The sequence below is a fragment of the Clupea harengus genome, chromosome 7 (genome assembly GCF_900700415.2).
Source record: "Clupea harengus chromosome 7, Ch_v2.0.2, whole genome shotgun sequence".
Classification (NCBI taxonomy): domain Eukaryota; kingdom Metazoa; phylum Chordata; class Actinopteri; order Clupeiformes; family Clupeidae; genus Clupea; species Clupea harengus.
The window spans coordinates 19620922-19642752 of record NC_045158.1 but is presented as its reverse complement, the minus strand read 5'-3'; the positions used below and the strand labels follow the sequence as shown (position 1 = coordinate 19642752).

General features: G+C 44.1%; 2 protein-coding genes and 1 long non-coding RNA gene across 6 annotated transcripts in view; 2 read left to right on the top strand and 1 right to left on the bottom strand.

The window, feature by feature from the left end:
• The first annotated feature begins 313 nt into the window (after positions 1-313).
• Positions 314-3342, top strand: crybb2 (crystallin, beta B2). Its single transcript, XM_012834084.3, has 6 exons — positions 314-489; positions 991-1064; positions 1441-1559; positions 1929-2061; positions 2390-2532; positions 2915-3342. Exons 2-6 carry the CDS (start codon positions 1002-1004, stop codon positions 3081-3083), a joined length of 627 nt encoding a protein of 208 aa, XP_012689538.1. The 5' UTR covers positions 314-489; positions 991-1001; the 3' UTR covers positions 3084-3342.
• Positions 3343-4807: 1465 nt separating this feature from the next.
• On the bottom strand, positions 4808-13732 carry LOC122133029. Of its 2 annotated transcripts, XR_006152500.1 has the most exons (4): positions 13536-13732; positions 13124-13190; positions 8137-8266; positions 4808-8030 (listed from the first exon to the last, which is right to left on the bottom strand). It is a non-coding gene; the product is annotated as an uncharacterized LOC122133029 (long non-coding RNA). The 2 variants fall into 2 exon arrangements; XR_006152499.1 differs by lacking the exon at positions 13536-13732 and having other exon boundaries at positions 13124-13270.
• si:ch73-138n13.1 overlaps positions 8966-21831 on the top strand; it is a 37348-nt gene continuing 24482 nt past the window's right edge. For all 3 annotated transcript variants that reach the window (XM_042708295.1, XM_042708294.1, XM_031570774.2), the window contains exons 1-4: positions 8966-9655; positions 13978-14071; positions 16785-18222; positions 20583-20679. In XM_042708295.1, the coding sequence (XP_042564229.1) occupies positions 16796-18222; positions 20583-20679 (1524 nt within the window). In that variant the 5' untranslated portion in view covers positions 8966-9655; positions 13978-14071; positions 16785-16795. The remainder of the gene's footprint in view (positions 9656-13977; positions 14072-16784; positions 18223-20582; positions 20680-21831) is intronic.

Here is a 21831-nt window from a genome sequence, read left to right as displayed (position 1 = left end):
CATTTCTCTCTCTCTCTCTCTCTCTCTCTCTCTCTCTCTCTCTCGGCCCCCCCCACCCAACCACCCTCCCACCCCCCCCACACACACACACACACAGCCCACACCCCCACTCACCCCCCCCCCCCCTCGCTCAAAGCGACACCACAGCCAGTCCTCATTGTGAATCTCGGACTCTTGGCACTAGTTGTGCTGAATCATGGGATATCAAACAATGACCGGCGGGCTGAAATTGACAACTAATGAAATAACTTTGAGGGGGCATCAGAGGGCGGGGGCGCAAGGGGGGAAAAGGGGGGGGGGGGGGTTGGAAGGGTGCAGGTTGTTACTACTCTGTCCACCAAAGCCCAGCTGGTCTGGTCAGCCTATTAGGACATGATTAGGAGGGCATCCTGGACACAGAGGAGTTTTGGCAAAGTTTCCACCCCTAGGCTTGCCGTATATATTGCGCCTCTCGTGCCACCCAAAACAGACTGGCACAATCAGGAGCTGGTAAGCGAACAGCGTGGGTTCGGTTTGCATTACAAAAATATTATTGTGTCTTGATAAATATTTTCAAACACATTTTATTCTGCTTTTAGTTTAGATAAATGTTTTATTGGTGCACTAAATAATTGTTTATTGTGATTATATGCATGTATGTCAGTGCTAAAAGCACAAGTGCAAACTGATGTCTGCCTATATTTTGTTTAACTTATGAGATAATGGCAAAATAACAATTTAAAAAAACTATTTCAATAGATTATACCATATTCATTTTGAAGAATCCATGTAGTACTTTTTATATATTTAGAATATTTTTATATATTTCATTCTAGCACATTGGGTTATATTTCAGCTTAATTGAATTACTACAGCTCTGTATGCTTTATGGTATTGTCCTTGAAACCTGAATTCATAGATAGATGGATTGTTAATTAGGTGTTGATAGAGAACAATTTTTCATCAGTTTTATGCTAAAAACAGGTATTTATCATAGTCTGTCAAACTCAGCCCAGGTCACTATGGCAACGGACCACCAGAACCCTGCATCCAAGCAACAGCAAGCGGGAACCAGTGCTTTTAAGGTGAGGATGGTGGGGCGGCCGCCATTGCACATATGCACACTCAGCTCATCCATCCCTTTCACACCGTCACATTCTATGGCCACCATGCAACATTCCTACGGCTCAGTTCACATACACCATACAATTAACGCTACAGGCGGCACCCGGCAGAGGTAAGCTTAGTAAGGCAGTCATAGACAGTAATGGTGTCTGACTAGATGAACCACCAGGCCGTCACATCAGGCACCATGAGGGGCAGGCGGGGGAAATAAAGAAACTGTTAGGTGATTAATACTCCACACATACTTGATTATAGTCAGAGTTTCACAATTATTTATATAATTTCTATCTGGAATATTATTTCATCTGACTCTCTTCCCCATCTCTTGCCATCCAGCTGATCATCTACGAACAGGAGAACTTCCAGGGCAGATGCCATGAGCTGACTGGGCCCTGTAACAATCTCCAAGAGGCGGGTGTGGAGAAAGTGGGCTCGATACTGGTGCTGTGTGGACCGTGAGTGTGACAGGAATGATGGCTGGGAAGGCAGTGAGGGTTGTGTTGACCTGGGCCATCTGCCATTGGTGCCTTTGGAGAGAAAACAGTAGATCCTTTTACGTATGCTTTGAGAGAGCTAGAGTGAGTGGCAGAGAGTGTGTATGTGGATGTCTAGAATATGTGTTTGTGTGTGTGTGTGTGTGTGTGTGTGTGTGTGTGTGTGTGTGTGTGTGTGTTGTGGGTGTAGCACAGGGAAAAATAGTAAAAGACAAATATGTAAATTAAGAAAGAGAGAGAGAGAGTGTATCTAGTGTGTATCTATATAAAAAATTAAGTATTATTATTATTATTATTTGAGAAGTGTAAAGGCTTGAAATCTTCCTGCAGATGGGTTGGATATGAACAGCCTGGCTGCAAGGGGGAGCAGTATGTGTTTGAGAAGGGCGAGTATCCTCGCTGGGACTGCTGGACCAACAGCAGGCGCAGTGACACCGTCTTCGCCTTCCGCCCCATCAAAGTGGTAACTCTCCCCTCTCATTTACTCACCCTCTCCACAGTCATCTCTCCAGCTGCTCGATGATCATGCATGTCAGGCTATCCATATTTTCATCAATTCAGCTGAGAATTTATTGTACACCTTCCCCTGCTTTTTGGCTGCTGTGTGATCACCTTCATTCATACAGCAGATCTATCTGTTTTAGGTTTACCAATACATCCTTCCCCTGACGTTGTGCATTAATATATACCTACCTTTGTCTTTGAATTCAATTTAATTCAAGTGAATATGTTCCATTTATATGCTATTTTGCTCTCCTAATGGGCATGCCCCCTCTTGTTTGGTACTTAAGGACAGCCAGGAACACAAGATCGTGCTCTATGAAAACCCCGCTTTCGCGGGGAAGAAGATCGAGATCATAGACGATGATGTTCCCAGCTTCCACGCGCATGGGTACCACGAGAAGGTCTCCTCCGTGAGGGTCGCGAGTGGAACGTAAGCACATCCCTCACCCTCGCACTATGTCACCTAGTCAGCTGCTGTGAAACTCTGTTCTGGTACCATAGGGGTAGGCTACAACATCCAAGAACATTACTGAAGTTGAGTAAGCAAATCAAGATCATTGCCATCTTCTACTGCAGTGAGGCAGTCAAGAAGAATATAAATAATGTATATAGTAATCATATATTATAAAATGTCACCAAAAAGTGAGATGACAAGGAAATATGCAAACAATTATATAGGTTCTATGGCAGCTTTTCAAGTTGGCTCTGGTAGTCACTTAATGGTCTCTGTCTTTTCACCATCTCTCTCTCTATCTCTCTCTCTCTCTGTCTCTCTTTCTTCTTCCCACTCCTTTGCCTGATGCGACTCACAGCTGGGTGGGCTACCAGTATCCAGGATACAGAGGCTACCAGTACCTGTTTGAGAAGGGCGAGTACAAGGACAGCTCTGAGTTTGGAGCTCAGCAGGCTCAGATCCAGTCTGTGAGGCGCGTTCGGGACATGCAGTGGCACCAGAGGGGCGCCTTCCACCCCGCTATCTGAGCTTCTGACCCCCCCACCCCCAACTACCTCCCCACGCTTCAAAACAACCTGCTCCCGCACCCCTCCCTGCCCCGCCTTAACACCTTTACTCCTGAACACCTGCATCCTTCCCACAGCCTAACATCACCCCACCCACCCTCCCTCCTTAACCCCCAACAACTACTACCACTTTTTGCCTCTTTGATGCTGAATTCCTTTGATTCCATCGCCATTGTGATATCTTTGCTACTGCATGCGAATAAATGATTTTGCATTACGACTCAGGATGAGTGTTGTTTGATTCAACCTCCTGAGAAAAACTTAACTTTTTATTCCATAAAACTGGCTGTTGTTTGCAGCTTGCTAGCGTCAGATAAATAAGACATAATCTCTCAGGGTTTGTTAAATCGAATTGACTCTTGATGCTATTTCTTACACCAAAGCCCAGCTGGTCCATCCTATTGGGACATTACATTTACATTTAGTCATTTAGCAGACGCTTTTATCCAAAGCGACTTACATATGTGCGACTTACAATGTATACACATTTTACACACTGCACATCAGGAGCAATTAGGGGTTTAGTGTCTTGCTCAAGGACGCTTCGACAGGGAATCGAACTAGCAACCTTCTGATTACTAAACGACTTCTCTACCTACTGTACCACTGTCGCCCCACATGACGGGACATGATTAGGAGGCCATCCTATTGGGACATGATTAGGTAAAATGCTAAATATTTCATGCAAAATATAACTAATAATATGAACATTTTACAAAATCAAATGCAATAGGTTATAAATATGAAAAAAAACGAAAATGTAAGATTAGTAGAATCGCTACAGTTCCATTCTTGAAGACATGGCAGTGACCGAACTGGGTATGACGAAATGGCAGTAAAATGGCATTATGACATACGATACTTATTTCTTAACAGCAATTGATTTCCCCTTAACATACTAAACACCATTTTACAGATGTATCAGTTTAACTTGTTGAGTTTCCTATGGACTACAAAAGGAAGTAGTCAGAGAGCTGTAGGCAGTATCTAATCTGTCTTCCCCAAAAACAATCAGCTGCAGAGATACATATGGCATTCGATATGCGTGCTGCCTTGTCTCACTTTAAAATGGATTTCTCTTCCTGCTTGCAGCACCGTGTCAAAAACAGCAGCAAATACTTGACCTCTTTGACTGAGAAGTGACCGCGCTGTCTCAGAGTTACACGTGATGAGCCATAAATCTGGACCGGGGGGCCCAGTTCAAAACATATGACCCTTCACATAAATAAGAGTTTTAAAAGTTTTAAAAGTGTTGTGGAGTTATTCTCATAGACCTCAGTGCTATAGCCATTACCTTAGTTGCATAATATAACAAACTAAACTTTAAATGTATTCAAAGCAAAAGAGACAAATACACATGGGGGCCTACACATTTCATCAGTTTAACCCTCAAATTTGTTAGAACATAGTTTCTAAATCTGTACTGACTAATCACAACCAATTAATGGGGTTCAATGTGTACTGACTAATAAATAACCAATTAACAGGGTTAAATGTGGTCGGGGTTCTCTCTTCACTATGAAGATGTAAAACACAGATAATTTATAATGAACACAATATGCTGAACTGATTATTTTATGCTACTAACAAGAGAACAACAAAAGGGAGAATGCTCAAACAGAGAGGAAATTCAGAGACAGCGCTTGCTTTCAAATGTAGATATATGCCAATGTATGTATGTGCCAATTAACTCACTATTTGGTGGGCCAAAGTCCATCCTGTGATCCTCTGCACTTTTCACTGTCCCCTGTCTATCATGACCTTATTTAGCACAGATTCCAGTCCCTCATTGACGATCCGTGGTACGTCCTGGTCCTCACCAGCTGTCTTCTTCTTTAGTTTTGGGAGCAGAGGCTCTTTGAATTAAACCTCACATCCCGCATTACACTTTCTTTCCTCCATCATCTGCAGAATCTGGCAGTCTCAGTGACATCATTGCAGTAGGAGCAATTGCAAATGCAATAGGTTATACATATGAAAAAAAGAAAATGTAAGATTAGTAGATTTGCTATAAACCTCACATCCCCCATTACACTTTCTTTCCTCCATCATCTGCAGAATCTGGCTGTCTCGGTGACATCATGGCAGCCGCGGTTTGCCGTCACCATGGTTTCTATCTCCTCTAGCAGCTCTGTCACATGGGTAGCGTTTCCCCTGTCCATGCGGTTGAGAGTGTGGTACCTGTTCCCACAGTTTCCCCTGTCCATGCGGTTGAGAGTGTGGTACCTGTTCCCACAGTTTCCCCTGTCCATGCGGTTGAGAGTGTGGTACCTGTTCCCACAGTTTCCCCTGTCCATGCGGTTGAGAGTGTGGTACCTGTTCCCATAGTTACCCCTGTCCATGTTGTTGAGAGTGTGGTACCTGTGGCACCGTCTCCTTCTGACAGCATTCATAGTGTTTGAGGGCAGGTTACTACTCCACCGGCCTGCAGTGTCAACCAGAGTGGTGCTACCATGCTGCGCATCCTTGTCCCTTCATATAACAAGGTGTCGTTTGACACGTGTCCTAAACCTCTCTGTCCAGGGTGGTGTTCACGGCTAAGGTCTCCCCACTGAAGGGGTGACCAGGCAACACCCCCCTCACCTCCTTGAGTATTGGATTATTAGCTACACAGGAAGAGGGAATTTTATTAACTGGGATAATTCAGGTCATCGATCATCACACCACACTTTGTGTCATGTTTGATTAATTGGAGAGAAGGCATATCGTTTTGCACATTCCATGCAAGTGCGAGCTAAGGTTAACATTTCATGCACTTGCTGGAATGTCAGAGACAATTAATGACCATTACTGTGATGTCTAAACTTCCTAGTTCTCTTTATCATAGCACAATACATAACAAATCACTAAATACCATAATCAACAAAGATGGGCCAATTATCTGTATTATTCTATGGGGACTTGGCTTTACTTTAACCTTTTCTTTGTCAAGCACATTTTCTGTGTTCTTTCTTTTTAATCCTCTGCTTTCTCCTTTGCTTAGTTTGTAGTGGTCTGGCACTCTCTGGCTTCAGTGCTGCCTTCCTGATCTGTTCCATCATTTCATCTCTACAGCCATTGAGTCCCACTACCATGTCCCCTATTTTCTCCAGCAGCTCTGTGACTTGAGGATCGTTTCCACTGTCCGGATTGTCGACAACATAATACCTGTTCCCGCATTTATCAGTCACCCATTGAAGAGCCAAGCCTTCACTCTCAATGTGCTCCTCAGCAGTTGCGTCTATAGTAATAGTGCTCCTTTCAGCACTGTTCCGAGTGTTTCAGTGAACTGATGATCGAGTCCAGTCCAGATCAGGAGCAGTTCAATAAGGCCCTGGAGAACACATGGATGTGCTCCTCACAGCCTCCCGTTTGTTTAACCCTGCATTGTGCTCTATGATCCCAGGGCTATGTATGAATATGAATGGTGCTCTGGTCATTGTGATCCACACAGAAGTTCCTCCACCTGCCAGGGGCCTCTGCATTCATCACATGCCTCCCTGACACGTCTCTTTCCGCCCGTCACACACTGAGCGCTTCTCTTCAAAACAAACGCCTCTGTTTCCAGGAGGATGTTTCCCGGGCTAAGCTCTTCCTCAGTAGCACAATCCTCAAATTTGATGTGATATCAAATGTGTGCCATCGATCAAGGTCAAATTATCAGTGGGGGTTTGGACTGATCAATTTCCACTTACACTTCCGATACAAAGTACAAGGACATTAAAATGTGTAGTAAACAAAGAAGTGCTACAACAGTACACAACATAGAAGGCATGCTTTTGGCTAGTGAGTAAAACCACACATTGAGAAACAGGAACCCTGAGAGAGATGCATTGTCACCTGTTGAAACACATTGAGCCTAATGGTCAATCTGGTCTCTGGCCTGAGGCCACACTCTCAAGCTTTCTCTCTCTCACCTTTATGTCTTCTTTGTTACTATTTAGCTATTTAGAGTACTTGGGGATTTCTCCTCTCTGTGGAAACTCTTCTGGGATCCATTTGGATTTAAACAAGGTGTTGAGTTATGTGTTCTCATCTGTAGTTATTTCGATTCCTATTGTATCAATTATACTGATTGTATGTGGGGAAATGCACAAATGGGACTCTTAATTTGACACCTGAAAAATCTATAAGAACCCCTGTTAGTTTCCTGTGTACCTCTTAAGGTTACTGAGCCATGCCACAGACACTGATGTTCTTATAGTACTGTGAGATTAAGTGTAGTAAGATAATAAACAACTGTTAATGTACATTTAGACTTTGAGTGATCTTTTTACATGAATGACGGAAACATACTGAAGTATCAACATGGATAGAGGAGAACAGATCGTAACACAAAGAAGACCTGTTTTCCAAGCTCAGGCATACAAAACACTGTTCAGTGTATGGTGTGTTTAGGCCTCATTTCAGAGTCGTGACTCACCAATCTGACACCTTAATTTCTGCTCTGCTCCAGCGTCGTCCTCCTTCTCTTGTCTGCCCTTTACTGCTCTTCCTTCCTTCTCTCCTTCTCTCTCTGTAAAGTGTATTCATCTTCTATCCCATAATAATAGCAATGAATAATGGTCATTTATTTAGCCACCATCACTTCTATCTGCTTTAGGAGCGTGGCAACCACATTAACATCATCCTTTTTCTTGCTGCTGAAAACATGATGCTTCTTAGAAACATGTCTTAAGAAGCCACTTCACGCTTCCCTTCGCGTTCTCTGTGCTGCTCATTAGTTATTACCCCCCAGATGGTCCCTCAAGTGAACAACACGACAGTGTGACCCCAGATGCCCAGACCGAGAAGGTCGAGACGGTCCTCCGCTGCCACTCTGTGTGTCTTTAAATCAAATCCCTCCTTTGCCACGATGGTGTTTCCTGCTGAACTCTTTTCCTGTACATCTACACCCCAGCAGAACAATCCTCAGTTCAGAAAGGATACCTGTTTGAAAAGAAATGCTGTATATCAGAACAATGCAGTTGGCTTCAAGCTGCAATTTGTTTACAGGGCACTTAACACACAGTAGGCTGCTGTCTGTTACACTTACTTGTAATTGTTTCATATTCTCACCCATTGTGATCCTTCTCAATAGTGAGGTGCTGTAGCCTATTTGTCTAACAGGCCGTTGTGATATGCCAACTGTCCTTTCTTCCTCTTGTGCAAGCAGGTTAGTGGGCCTACACACACACACACACACACACACACACACACACACACACACACACACACACACACACACACACACACACACACACACACACAATCTCTCTCACACACACACACACACACACACACACACACACAAGTGAACATCGGTTATTAAAACAGTTGAAACAGAATATGAAACAATCTGGTCAAGGAAAGTGCCAAAAGCATCCTATTCTTTACCATCCAAAAAAATCTGTTTCCATGGTGAATGATGATCATATGTTTAGTAAAAAGTATATAAATGTATTGTACAATTGTATATAAAAAAACACCATGAAATTCTGGTTTGACAGATATGGCATGAATAAACCACCACAATCCATATTCCCTATCATAGGAAATTAGGTCTATGTAAACACTAAGTTATGATTTGAATGTTTTGCTGAAAAAAAACCCCATTAATGTGTGGAAAGCTGAAAAAAATTATTAATATGCTCTTCAAATCAGATCAGCAGGTGAAGAGAATGGTAATGGCATCACATTATCTCACATTGGTGCATAAGGTCAATAAATGTTAAGTTTTATTTTAATAAAGTTTTCTTAATTTTTGGAGATAGTGAATCATATTTTCTCTAGCCATTCCGACGTGCCCTAATTTCTCATGAATTAGCACAGCCTCAGAATGGTGTACCATTAATTTATTCCACAAGGTGGCAGAATTTTCTCAATCTTTCCCTATGTCACCTTGCACACGATGCCATTCTCGCTGGGTAGCCTGGTAGGTTTTGAAAACCAAAACAAATCCCTTCTCCTTCCGTGGAATCCGAGCCGCACCTCCGTTTTCCGGGTTTTCTCCAGCAAGTTAGGCTGAGGCAAGGTACAATTACAGTGAACCACAACAATGTGATAAGTTGTGTACAGATGATAAAGGTTTACGACTCGAAAGGAAGTTTGGTCTGATGTATTAAAATGTCTCCACAGGTGCATTCAAATTGCACAGGTAACTTATACATCAGCCGGCCACGCGACTGACCTAACCTACCCGTGGCTGCCAGGTTAGCTACGTCTCGGGGGGACGAACCGAGTCTTCGTTCAGATCACACTAGTGGCCTGGGAGTGAAAAAGGATTGGTTGAGGTACAACGCCGTTCCCGCAGGGAGAAAGACAAAACTAACCCGTAGAAAAGAGAAACGACAGGTGGAAAGATGTCTGGCTGAAGTTATCTTGGGTCTCTACCTCCGCTGCCCCCTCTACGGCGATAGCTAGCCAGTTTGCTTGCTAGCTGACTACTGGCTGGCTTGATACCCAAGGAAAGAGGAGACGGTCTGTACTTTTTTCCTTCCACTTTTGGAAGAATTTTCCAACTGGATATAGTTGAAAATTGGAAAACAAAGCGACGCGTCCTGGGCTCCATAGAGGTAAGGAAAGACATTCACACATTCAAAGACATATTTAAAATGTAGTAGTTGTTATTCGTGTTTAATTTATAGCAGCCTGGTTAGGTAGCAAGCTAACATAATAGACTCAGCTGACGGACTTGGTCCTGTGGCTAGCTTAGTTGGACAGCAATTGGGCTTGCTACTTGGCTAACAATGAGCCCAGTGGCCATTTGGTACACTTAGCTAGCACAATAGCTACGCAGAAAGCAATTGTCACTGCCTGTTTTGTACGAATAAACTGCAGACTTTATTGAGATATGGTTTGTGTGCATAAATGTGCGAACACATTTCACCAGTATTTCCATCTCACTGCATCCCACCCAGCCAGCGCCAATGTAATGGTTAACTCAATCACTACCAGTGCATTGAACACGATACACAATGGAGGAAGTTGGACAATTTCTCAAGAATATGATTTTTGGAGTTTACACTTGACTGAGTCTCAATCCCTGAAATGTCAATGGCGTAGAACCACAATGAAGTTTACGGACGCACTTTGTGCCGTAGTTCGGAGTTGTATCTGAATTGATGTAGAACTAAAAAGAATGTCATGACAATCCCTTAGGAATGAGTTGACAAGTTGCAAGGGAGGTATTATTAATGGCTTCTGATGTAGTAAACATAGGGGCCATTTAAGTCATTTACACACACAACCCGTTTCCATAGCACCAAGTCCCAGTGGCATATTGAATTGGAGTGTTTGGAACAACTTGGCATGAAAAACTAAAATGCTCCATAATGAGCCTAGTGTCAGTCTGTTAAGTTATTTTGCCTCTATGTTAGCGTCACCTTTTCATTAATTACTTTCATCCTTGACCCTCAAATTAACAGCAACGGCCAAAAGAATGAGTTACACGTATCGGTCATACCCAATAATCATTCATTTAGCCTAAAGAATCGATAGTGTGATTTTAAAACTTCCTGCTTGTTTTCTGTTTTGCCCCTTTGTCGTGGTGCTTTGCCCTCTCACTCTTTCAACAAAGGCTAATGATTTTTACAGTTTTCACATAATGGTCATTGATTGATTAGCCAACCTTTACACCTGAAGGAGTCCTACTTTTTAATACATTTTTGTAAAGGTGTGTGTGTGGGTGAATGTCACCAGAGTTCTGTCGGTGCACTTGAGGTATTTTTCCTCTGTAAAACTGGCCAAACCAGAGTGAATGTGTGTCGCTTGAGCAAGGGAACACACACACACACACACACACACACACACACACACACACACAGAGAGAGAGAGAGAGAGCGCGAGCGAGCGAGCAGGCTCTTCACAGGAAATGGTGCACAAAAGCCTTAAGGACAGGCAGCCAGGCCTATCTGAACCAACGGGCTCCTCACAGGAAAGAGCACATCTGAAATTCAATACTATACTTCCAGTCAGATAAGTGAGCCCTCAAAAACAGAACCAACTAAATGTTTCAATGTCATTTTCTCAGTTTGTGCTAGTTGTCTTTTGGGTGGTATTGTGCCTTTGATATTTAAAAATTGTGATTATATGGAAGTCAGTGTTTTATGTGGGCTTTGTGCTGTTGCAGGGACTTACAATTACTTGGTCATTTCTTTGTGCACATAATTTCTTTGCTGTTAAGTACTTCGAGTTGCATTGTTTTGTATGAAAGGTGCTATACAAATAAAGTTTATCATTATTATTATTACTACTACAAGGCTAGTATACTCAAGTTTCTTAGTTTTGCCTTTAAGAATACTGCAATATGATCAGGGATTTGCCACCACATATCCCAGCAGTAGCCTATGACTAAGACTTTGTAGATATTTCCAAGGTATTATAGTTATGACACACTCTCTATATCTGTCTGCTAATCTTTCTCTCTCTTGCTCTCTCACTCACTCACTCACTCACTCACTCACTCACTCACAGACAGACAAACTGTCATTCTGTACTGTACTTAATTGTTCTGAAAGTCTCCAACTGCCCTCTCAGTCGGTTCCTGAATCAGCGTTGTTGTGTGGGGCAGGCCCTGAGTTCTACAGAATCAATCCATTCTAATTGAAATTCAGTCCAGTCATTGAAAAGCCTTCATGCAAAAGTATAGGTGACATTCGGTAATTAAAATGAGCTTGCCAATTTCTTGAACAAGTCTATGGCCCTGGGGTTGACATAGCCTTTGCCACTGCAGCCTCTCAGAACTTTCCAAGTGCAGCCATATGTGCATTGGGTTCTCTGGACAATATCACATTGCCTTGCCCAGTCCAGTCGGCCAAGTGCACACAGCGTAGCTACAAGGCTGAAGTCTACACCTTTCTCAGGGTGACCATTTTAACTGTCACCAACTCCCCTGTTCTTCCCTCAGTACTACTTATCCTCCTCCTTTTCTTCTTCTATACTCTCCTCTCATCTCTCTGTTTAGGCCTTTATCTTTCGCTTTAACTCTTATCTACCCTCTTCCCTCACTTCCTCCCCCCTCCCCCTCTTCCTCTCTCCAGACCTTTGATCCACAGTGTGTCCTCCACGGCTTCTCACATGGGACTTAAGGGGTGTGTGTGTGTGTGTGTGTGTGTGTGTGTGTGTGTGTGTGTGTGTGTGTGTGTGTGTGTGTGTGTGTGTGTGTGTGTTGAGGGTGAGGGCCATTAGATATCAGCCATTGTGTCACAGATTGCAGTATAAAGGGAGGATTTAGGGACACTGTTGCTCCTAGACGGAGTACCATTCATATTTATGTAGCCCTGGGAATGTCTGAGACATGCGTGTGCACGTGGTCCTCTTCTCATGCTGCGTGTGTGTTATTGTGTGGTGGTTGGGATGAGTGTAATGGTAAATGATCTCTAAGGCTCTGCTGTCCCGTATGTAGATTGTACACGTTTCACAATAGCTGATATCTAATGGCCCTCACCCCCGATTCTCTCTCCACACACACACACACACACACGTCAAGATGCTCCCACAGATGCACACTAAATGCTCTGTAAGGCAATAGCCCTAAATGGGCTTGTGGCTTTAATGCCATCAGATGCGAGGAATCCATCACCGTTAGAACGTACATGGACTGATCAGTTCTGGCTAAGAAAGAGAACCAGTGAAAGTAAACTGAGCTCGATGGTTTAGCAGGACATTTGAACAGCTCCGTTCAAATGTGGCTTAAGAACTTGATTCCTGGTGGTTACAGTAGATTGATGGATGTTGAGTCTAGGTTAAATCCAGGAGTTGCAGGAGGTCAACACTCACGCTAGCTAGACTCTGCAGTAGATTTATGACCGTGAGTGTTTGTTTTGGTGTGTGCATGTGCATACACTTACTATTCCTGTGTAGTACACTCAGTATGTTTAGGTTGAAGAAAGAAATGTGCTTTTTGTGCCTTGGTTGAATTTCTCTTAAAAACTTGAAAAGAGTGTGTTTGCGTAGTGTTCCCAATGTATGTCTTCTGATGGGGTCCTATACACTGTGGGTGTGTGTGGGTGTGTGTGTCTGTGTGTCAGTGGTTTTCTCACCGCTGGCTCGCTGCTTCCCTGGATCTCTCTCTGCGCGTTTCACATTCCAGCATCGCAAAGGCGTTTCCTGTCAACAAACACGGCTGCCTCCAGTCAGCAAACCCCCGTGCAGCACACAACTCCCTCCGCTCGCGCCCTCACATCCCAGTGTCCACCATCTCTCTCTCTCTCTCCATTTACTTCCAGTGTCCACCATTTCTCTCTCTCTCTCTCCATTTACTTCCAGTATCCACCATCCCTCTCTTTTTCTCTCTCTCCTTCCCTCTCTCACCATTCACACCCTGCCTCCCTGTATCCATCACCTCTCTCTCTCTCTCTCTCTCTCTCAATCTCTTTCTTTCTCAGGGTCTATCTCTCGCTCATTCGTTCTCTCTGTGTCTCTTCCCTCCTGGCAGGCACTGGCTGTTTTTACCTCTTTTTCTTTCTTTCTTTTCTTCCTCCTCCTGATTTCTGTCTATTTGCCAGCTGCTCTGTCTCTTCTCCTCCTACCCGTCTTGAATTTCACAAACACGACTGCACTGGGCATGGCGGTTTGTGTGTAGGCTAAATCTGTGGATGTAGGTCAATCTTGTTGGTAAAGACAGTAATTATCTCTGTGTGTGTGTGTGTGTGTGTGTGTGTGTGTGTGGTATCTGTTTCTGTGTATATTTGGTGCCCATGCTGTCTGGCAGATCTAACAGCAGAGTATCATGAGCTTTGGTTCAGGCAACCTGTTATTTAGCTTAAACCATGCAATGGCAACAAGTGTGTGTGTGTGTGTGTGTGTGTGTGCGTGTGTGTTTGAGAGAGAAAGAAAGCTACTGTAGCCTCTCTGTCTGACCACACTTTGTCGTCTCCCCCCCCCCCGCCCCCAGTACCAGTGTGGACCCTCCTCTTCTGCGTATGATATGACATCACCCTGCGGTTGCCACAGAAACCAGGGCTGCCCTGCAGACGGTTGACAGCCAGGTAAGTGAGTTATTGTCACGAGAGAGAGAAACTGCAGACAAAGCAGAATTAGTAGGTGTGTGTATATGTGTGTGCACACATGTGATTACATTTGTGTATTTGCTTGTAACCATGAGAGTGTGCTGTAATTGATTACATGTGTGTAGTGAAGTGTGTGTGTGCGTGTGCATGTGTGTGTGTTTACATTTCTATGTGATATTGCATGTTGCCTTGTTTTGCGATAGTTGAGAAAGGGGAGGTCTCGCTGAGCTGGCTGTGTAAGTGCACATGTGGATCACATTATCACACATGTGGGAAGGCAGCCTCTTAAAAATATGTTTGTGTGTGTGCTCACACTCAATAGTGTGTGTGTGTGTGTGTGTGCGCTCACACTCAATTGTGTGTGTGTGCATGTGCGCGCTTCATGCGCATGTTTAGGAATGTTTGTTTTTGCAATATTACACTGCGCCCACTGTTCATTTCCACTCTTGTGTTCAAGAGAAACGCTAGTTGTGCATTTGTCTTATGAAAGCACAAACATCTGCCAGCCTTCGCTCTAAGGTATCCCCCAACCTCCCCACACCACCACCACCAGAACCACCAACCACCACCACCACCCGCACCACCACCCCCACCCCTGCCAGGGCTTGAGCACAGACACGCATGGAGGAGAGGAGAGGGAGAGGCTAAGAGAGGGAGAGGAGAGGGGAGGGGAGGGAGAGGCTAGGAGAGGCTAGGCTGAACAGAGCAGGCAGAGAGGCAAGCGAGGCACTTCTGCTGATGACTGCAGTGGTGATTAACACTCTGCCCAGTGCCATTCACTCACACAGCTAAGGCTAGAGTCGAGCTGACAGAGGCAGAGTAAAGCTAAAAACCATTAAATCAGAATTCATTGATGTTGCTATTTGTAATTAAACAATGAAGACTAGATCAGGTTAGGTTCAACTCCTGCAGGAGCGAATTGTCTCAGCACTGCAGTAAGGCACATCACCAATTCACATGCAGACTGCAGTTAAGTCTCTGACAGACGTACAGCACTGCCAATGTAAAGGTGAAAATAGAGAAAATTCCCCCCCCCAAAAAAAAAAGATGGAAATATAATAAACATTGGAAAATCAAATAGCTATATTTGATTAAAATGAAATATATTGTTAGTTTGTGTTGAGAGGTGTTACATGGCAGTGGGACTGTTTACTGTGGAGAAACGGTAGTGAAGAAATAAGGGTGAAGTTTCACTGTGAAACAGACCAAAAGACAGATTGTTGATTTATTTATAACATAAGTTAAATCGCTAATGGAAACACACACCACACACACACAAACACTGTGATTTATGCTTGCCGTCCACACCAAGTAATGTGCCTCTTGGCTATCTTGCTCACTGAAGGTGAACTCAGGAGCTCCAGACAGCCTAAAGCAACGGAAAGTCTGCACGTTTCACGTTCCTCTCCGTGTTTGGTTTGTCCAAGTCCAATACCACGGCCATATTCATCATAAAATGATTTTCATAATGAGAATATGGAGTATAACCAGATAAGCAACTCCCTGTTTTATCACGTCCAAAGACCTCCTCTAGTTGGACCTGCGTTGGATGCATGGAAAATAAGAAAGAGTTATGGCGTCTAAAAGTAAGCTTGTAAATCATTAGTTGTCAGTGCATTGTCGAGAAGTTATGTCACCTTTGACAGGGAAAGCCATTAAGGGGAACTTCTGGTTGCCATGGAGTGAGTGCCAGCATTATGACCGTGTTACAGAGCCTAATTGGCAGGTTCATGTAAATATTTATTGTGTGGCGGTAGGGCTGAACGATTAATTGCATTTGTGATTTTTTTTTTATAAGATGGTACATTTTGCACACAGTGTTTAAAAAGTGCATGCCTAGTGTTTATACTTAAAATGACTTTTTTTAAATTACTTAAATGCACAGTGGCAAAGTCACCGATTTGTTGTTCTCGTTTCTGTAATGAGCAGTTAAATAAAAATGTAAAATGTGGGAAAGAATATTTTACACTAAATGTATCTAATATTGTGTTATTGTGCATATTTAAATCATTCATTACGTTTTGTTGTCGCATATTATCGCATATTAAATCGCAATCGCAATATTTTGGTAAAAAATCGCAATTAGATTATTTTCCCAAATCGTTCAGCCCTATGTGGCGGCTGCGCACTCACATTGCCATCCACTATGTAGCCAGGCTGCGTTAATACTGAAATGATTATAGCAGTGTAATACACCCTCTTGTTAACGAATGTTCACTTTATTACTAGTTCTTCAGTCTTATTTTTATTATTTATTTATTGTTATAAAATGAAATTATGCAAGGAACAACATTTATAATGCCATGCTTTTATCAGTGCTTGTCCACTTCAGAAAAAGTTATTCTGCCAGTAGCTTTTAGCCTGACCTTCTTAGCAATATCCTACAGAAGGACTATATCTATCTATCCATCTATCTATCCATATGAGGGAGAATGTGCTAGTCAGTTGATAATGCTACTGTATTCAGTTCCATCTGTTGAGCAGTTTTAAGAAGGGCACTTACAGGGCCTAGTGTCTTTAAATTGCTGAAGGAAGTTTTTGTCTTTGTAATGTCTTTATCAATCGAGGCTTGATGTTGGTCTGACAGCAATTTGTCATTTGCAGTTGACTACCTGCTGACTCTGCTTAATGGAAAGTTGGTTTAATGTCGCAGTACTTGAGGACTTAACAAGAGGCTTTTTTGTATTGACAGCTGTTGTAAGGATGGCCGCTCAGGTGGAGATGGACGCAGGTAGGACGGGTGTGGTGGGACCGCGGCTACACCTGAGCCCTCTGGTCGACTCCAGCAACACGAGCCAGATGGAGAGCCCCCAGGGCGTCCTCATCCTCACCCCTGAGCCCAGCAAACCCGTCCCTGGACCCAAACCCCGGCTCACCCCCAAACCCTATGCCGTGGAGAAGAACCCTACCATCCGGCCCATCCTCGCCCCCAAACCTCGCTCGGACTCCAGCCGCCAGGCCGCCTCCAAGCCAGACCCTCCCAGCACCAAGCCTCTGTTGGCCGTTGCTAGAGCTAGCAAGCCCCGACCAGCCTCTACCAGCACATTCAATACTACTGCCAGGCCAACGTCCACCTTCTCCACCAAGCCGGGGTCCAAGCCCAGCCCAGGCCAGACCAGCAAGCCTGTGGCTCAGCCTTTCAAACCAGCGCCTCCCCTTGCATTGGCTGAACCCATAAAGCCCTATCCCTCCCACGTGGCAAAGAAACCCGTGGCAGCGGTACCCACACTGCCTCAGAAGAGAGGTGGCATCCAGGCGGCCCACACATCAGCCGAGTGGTCCGGGCCGACCCGGCAGAAACCGCCGGGCTCCACCATGACCCGGGCCAAGTCTCTGGGCTTCCTCACAGATGTGGGCCTAACTGAGGGAGGGCAGAAGGACGGTGGCGCTGGAGATGGAGGTCCAGGAACAATGGAGGTCACCGCCTCGACCCCCGTGCTTCTCAGGACCCAGAGCAGAGGTGGCAGGCCCCGGCCCCGGCCCATGTCGGCTATTTTTCTGCCCAACTCTGCCTCTCCGGACACCCAGAGCTCAGGCACCACCACCAACAGCTCTGGATCTCGCTGGACAGGCCGCCGGCCGCTCTCTGCCGATCTCACGTCTAGGTTCGAGGCCGCAGGGCTCTCCGTGCACCACAAAGCTGCCAGGGCAGACAGCAAGGAGAACACACCAGATCCCATACACGGGGAGCAGGAGGAGGAAGAGGAGGAGGAGGAGGAGGAAGAGCAGACTAGGACCGAAGGTGTGACTGGGAGGAGGGAGAAAGAGAAAGAGAGAGGAAGCGGAGATGGCACGGAAGACAAGAGCAAAGCCTCCACCACGCAGGAAAGAGGAGGCGAAGGGAAGCAGGAAGAGGGGGAGGGCCGGGAGGACGTGAAGGGTGGAGGGAGCATAAAGAGGAGGATCAGCCTCCTGCTGGACTCATCCACGTTGTCTGTGCCCGGAGGGGGTCGGACGTCTGCCGACGGGGTAGAGACTCGCTCATCGGCCCAGCCAACCCAGGATGTGGACAAAGCCCTCGGGGTGAAACAGAGGATCCGAAAACTGACGGAAGACACACCCCTCTCTCAAAGCCCACCCCAGAAGCCTGGGGTTAAGCCACGCCCCCTCCCAAGAGACCTCACCAAACGGTAAATATAAAATCATGTATCCTTCATTCCTCTCCCTTTCTTCACGTTTGTTGAAGCGTTTGTGGATAATTGTGGCTACTATAACATTAGGGGCCCTAGTTTGAGGGTTTGCTGAAACACAAGCACACACATGCACTGTTGCACATAAAAGGAGATGCATCTGAAAGAGTTAGGGGTGTGATCAAAGGCACTAGGTGGGCAGAGATAGACCGAAGAAGGTAATCCGTGAAGAATTCGGTTAAAGCCGACCAATAGCATTGCTGAGCAATCTCCTCAAACTGAATGCGTCAGGTGAGATCACAATGTAAGAGGATGGCAATATGGCCGTGTGCTCTGGAAAGTGTTCGCCAGGAACGCTTCTACAAGGAATAAACTGTACTGCTTCTTCTGTTGCTCAAAACAGTTACATTTATTGACGCATAATTCTAGCTTGTCAGGCTTGTTTTACAATGCCCTGGCCCATCGCTTCAAATTGACTTATGTTATTAATTAGGGCATTTTTAGCCTGTAAAAATTTTAAGTGTTATTTTTGTCAAGATCAATATTACCTCACGTCGATTCTGGAGAATTTATTTCGGCCTAGAATGTAAAATGTCCGGACATACGCAACGTGATAGATATTCAATTTGATAATTTAAATGTGCCTTTTTGCATTTAAAACTATGGAGCTAGGTATAGATAACTATATTTAACTGCAGGAGAGTCGGGTGTACTTTCTATGGAAATAAAGGTTTTCTTAGTTTAAGACAACCAGTGTGGGCGGAATAGGCCATTTTCACTAGCCGATTTTGCTGTCAAACTAGAGCCTTTGTCATGTGAAGAGATGTGCGCAAAAATCTTTTTTCAAAAATTCAAAAGCAGCCCATAGCTGTGAAAAACATTGAAATGGGGAAAAAAAAGATGTTCTGCCTGCAAACTCTGTGGGGACTTGCCTCCCAGATCCTCTCCTCCCTAAGAGACATTGGGATCCATGTAGCACCTTTAAACGCTTACCGGGCTCATCATCACAGCAAACAGCAGCTGCAAGGGTGGGTGTATAAATTACAGACCTCATCTGTAATCAGTTGGCCATCTGAGAATGGCCAGACTCCAAATATTTGTAGGTCTCTGGAATACTTAGACTAGACTTTCTGGTATTTTTATTTTGACAACCAACAGCACACAGTATTTTGTATTATTTTGTGCTGCTTTGTTCATGTAAAAGCATTGTCTAGTGGTCACTCCCTACTTCCAAGGGTGTTTCTGCAACCACTTGTGTCACTGACATAACCAGCACTGTTGCACCATGAAGGTGCTTTAGTGTTTCCACCCTAAAAAATAGATGCTATTGTAGTTTCCTAATTCTCATAATGTATATGGTAAATACGACATGATATTCGGTGCTGAAACACAAGCACACACATGCACTGTTGCACATAAAAGGAGATGCATCTGAAAGAGTTAGGGGTGTGATCAAAGGCACTAGGTGGGCAGAGATAGACCGAAGAAGGTAATCCGTGAAGAATTCGGTTAAAGCTTGCAGAGCTGTCAAGCAATTTAAAATAAATACATCAAATTCCTTACGTGCTTTGTGATTAAGTCATTTAAATTATTCACATATTAATTTGCCGTGAGAAGCAATTAAAAATCTGTCAGATTTGCCATTGACGTGAAGTGGCAAAGTAAACTAACTTTGGCAGTGTGATGTTCACACATTAATGGCAAACAAAAGATACTTCAATTAATATTCTCTTTATTCCTGATTAACTCTGATTTAGTTTGTCTAAAACTAGCGAGCTAACTAACTGAGGTAATGTCAGATTACACTAACAACTAAAGCGCTGATCAAATCTTGCTAGCTTGTATTTTTTTATAGTCCAGTTGAGTGACTGTTTGTTCTTAAAGTTATGGTTAGAAATATTTTACAAATTACCTTCAGGGATTTCCAGAGGTTTTTACACAAGTATTTATGATGTTCTGGAATTCTCCATCTTGAACTCGAAAACAAGGTGAAGCTGTAGACCTCCAGCTACCAATACAGCCCAAAACATTGATGCCAGCTCCACATGAAAAGCACGCAGTGGGAGAAATATGTACTATATTCATCCAATATGGCTGCCACTGAGCGGAGCAGAGTGATATATGGGGTCAAGGAGTGCATTTAATCTGTTTTAATCATATGCATATTTTTTTTTATAATTAATTAATTGAGACTAATGTGTTATTTTGACAACCCTAGTTTCAATATTTGAGCTGAACATATCCAGACACATCACTCCTAGGCACAAACAACAGCACTATGTCAGGGATATAATATTAAAGCCTAATATTTGTAATGGCTGTAAAGATGGGTTGATAACCACAATGTTCTCAATTCACAGCTTTGGAACTGACAAGTCCATTGATGTCCCGACAACTCCCACAAGTGAGGATAGAGGTCCTCAGGATCAGGAGAGTGAAGACGACCAGCACAGAAAGGTGAGAATGACCAGCGCGGGCGACGCTGGGTCTTTTGTGAATGCAACAACAAATCCTCACCCATTGTTCAGTGCAGAGGGGGAGAGATACAGTCTCATAATTGGGCCTCGTGCATGGACCACATGTTTGTATGCTAAAATGTTTGACCTAATTTCTCTGACCCACAATGTGTGTGTGGGTGTGTGTGTGTGAGCGAGCATGTGTGCTGTTGGTAAGACAGTGGAACATAACTATTTACTTGTGAATTCTTCTTGCTAGTGGCAAAACAGTAAGTAAGAAAAGCAGAAGCCTTAATAGGGGAAGACAGGGAAATGAGTGCTGTGTGCGTTTTGTGGAGCCTAAGCACATAGTGTGTGTTTTCATGACGCCTGGTTTAAGTCTCCACTGTCTGGTTTACGTAGCATGATATTGAAACAGCAAAACTCACCAGAGCAGGAAATTGCCTTCACCTGTTTGTGAGAATTCGAACATTCAGGTCATTTTTCAAATGTCTGTTGATATGTTCTTTTTTTTTGTTTTGAGACTGGAACAAAGGATATTTCTTATTATCTGAGACCGTTCATGTTATTGGTCCGTGTATTTGTGCGAACTTTTTTTTTGGGTTGCATTTCACTCCGTGCTTCCAGGATCCCAGTGATCTGTCCCATCTAGTCTGTCTTGTCCCTGCGCTTGACCTGTCCCACACCTGCACAGCAGAACTATCAGGTGTTACTGTTTATACTAGCATGACACCGGTATACTGATGGGGTTGCCATCCAGGCCTGATCCATGCTTCACCCAAAGGCTCAGACTCAACAAGCCTTTAAGTTTTGCATGTTTTTCTCCTCAGGCTCACATTTCCATGTGATTTTACTTCATTCTCTTTAGCCTTCCCTAAGACATCCTATAGTCCTAAACAGTCGGAGTCACTTTCTCAATTCGTCACCCATGACTTTGTTTTACTTTGAAGCATTTGCATGACTTCAGAAACAACTAATGGATGTTTTAGTCATAGGGTGTTTTGAGTGCCTGAATATCTGCTGGAAATTATAGCTTAAGTATGACTTCACTTGCGGACCCTCCCCCCTGTTTTTCCATTTGGCAATTTGGGAGAAAAAGAAAAGGAAAGCCAGATTTTTCTTTGGGTCTTTTGAGTGAGGGAGCTCTCATGTC

Excerpts from the sequence above, each read along its gene's own strand:
- crybb2 (XM_012834084.3), top strand. The coding sequence starts at position 1,002 with ATGGCAACGGACCACCAGAACCCTGCATCCAAGCAACAGCAAGCGGGA. Across the intron at positions 1,065-1,440 it reads CGGGAACCAGTGCTTTTAAG|CTGATCATCTACGAACAGGA; the intron begins GTGAGGATGGTG and ends CTTGCCATCCAG. Across the intron at positions 1,560-1,928 it reads ATACTGGTGCTGTGTGGACC|ATGGGTTGGATATGAACAGC; the intron begins GTGAGTGTGACA and ends ATCTTCCTGCAG.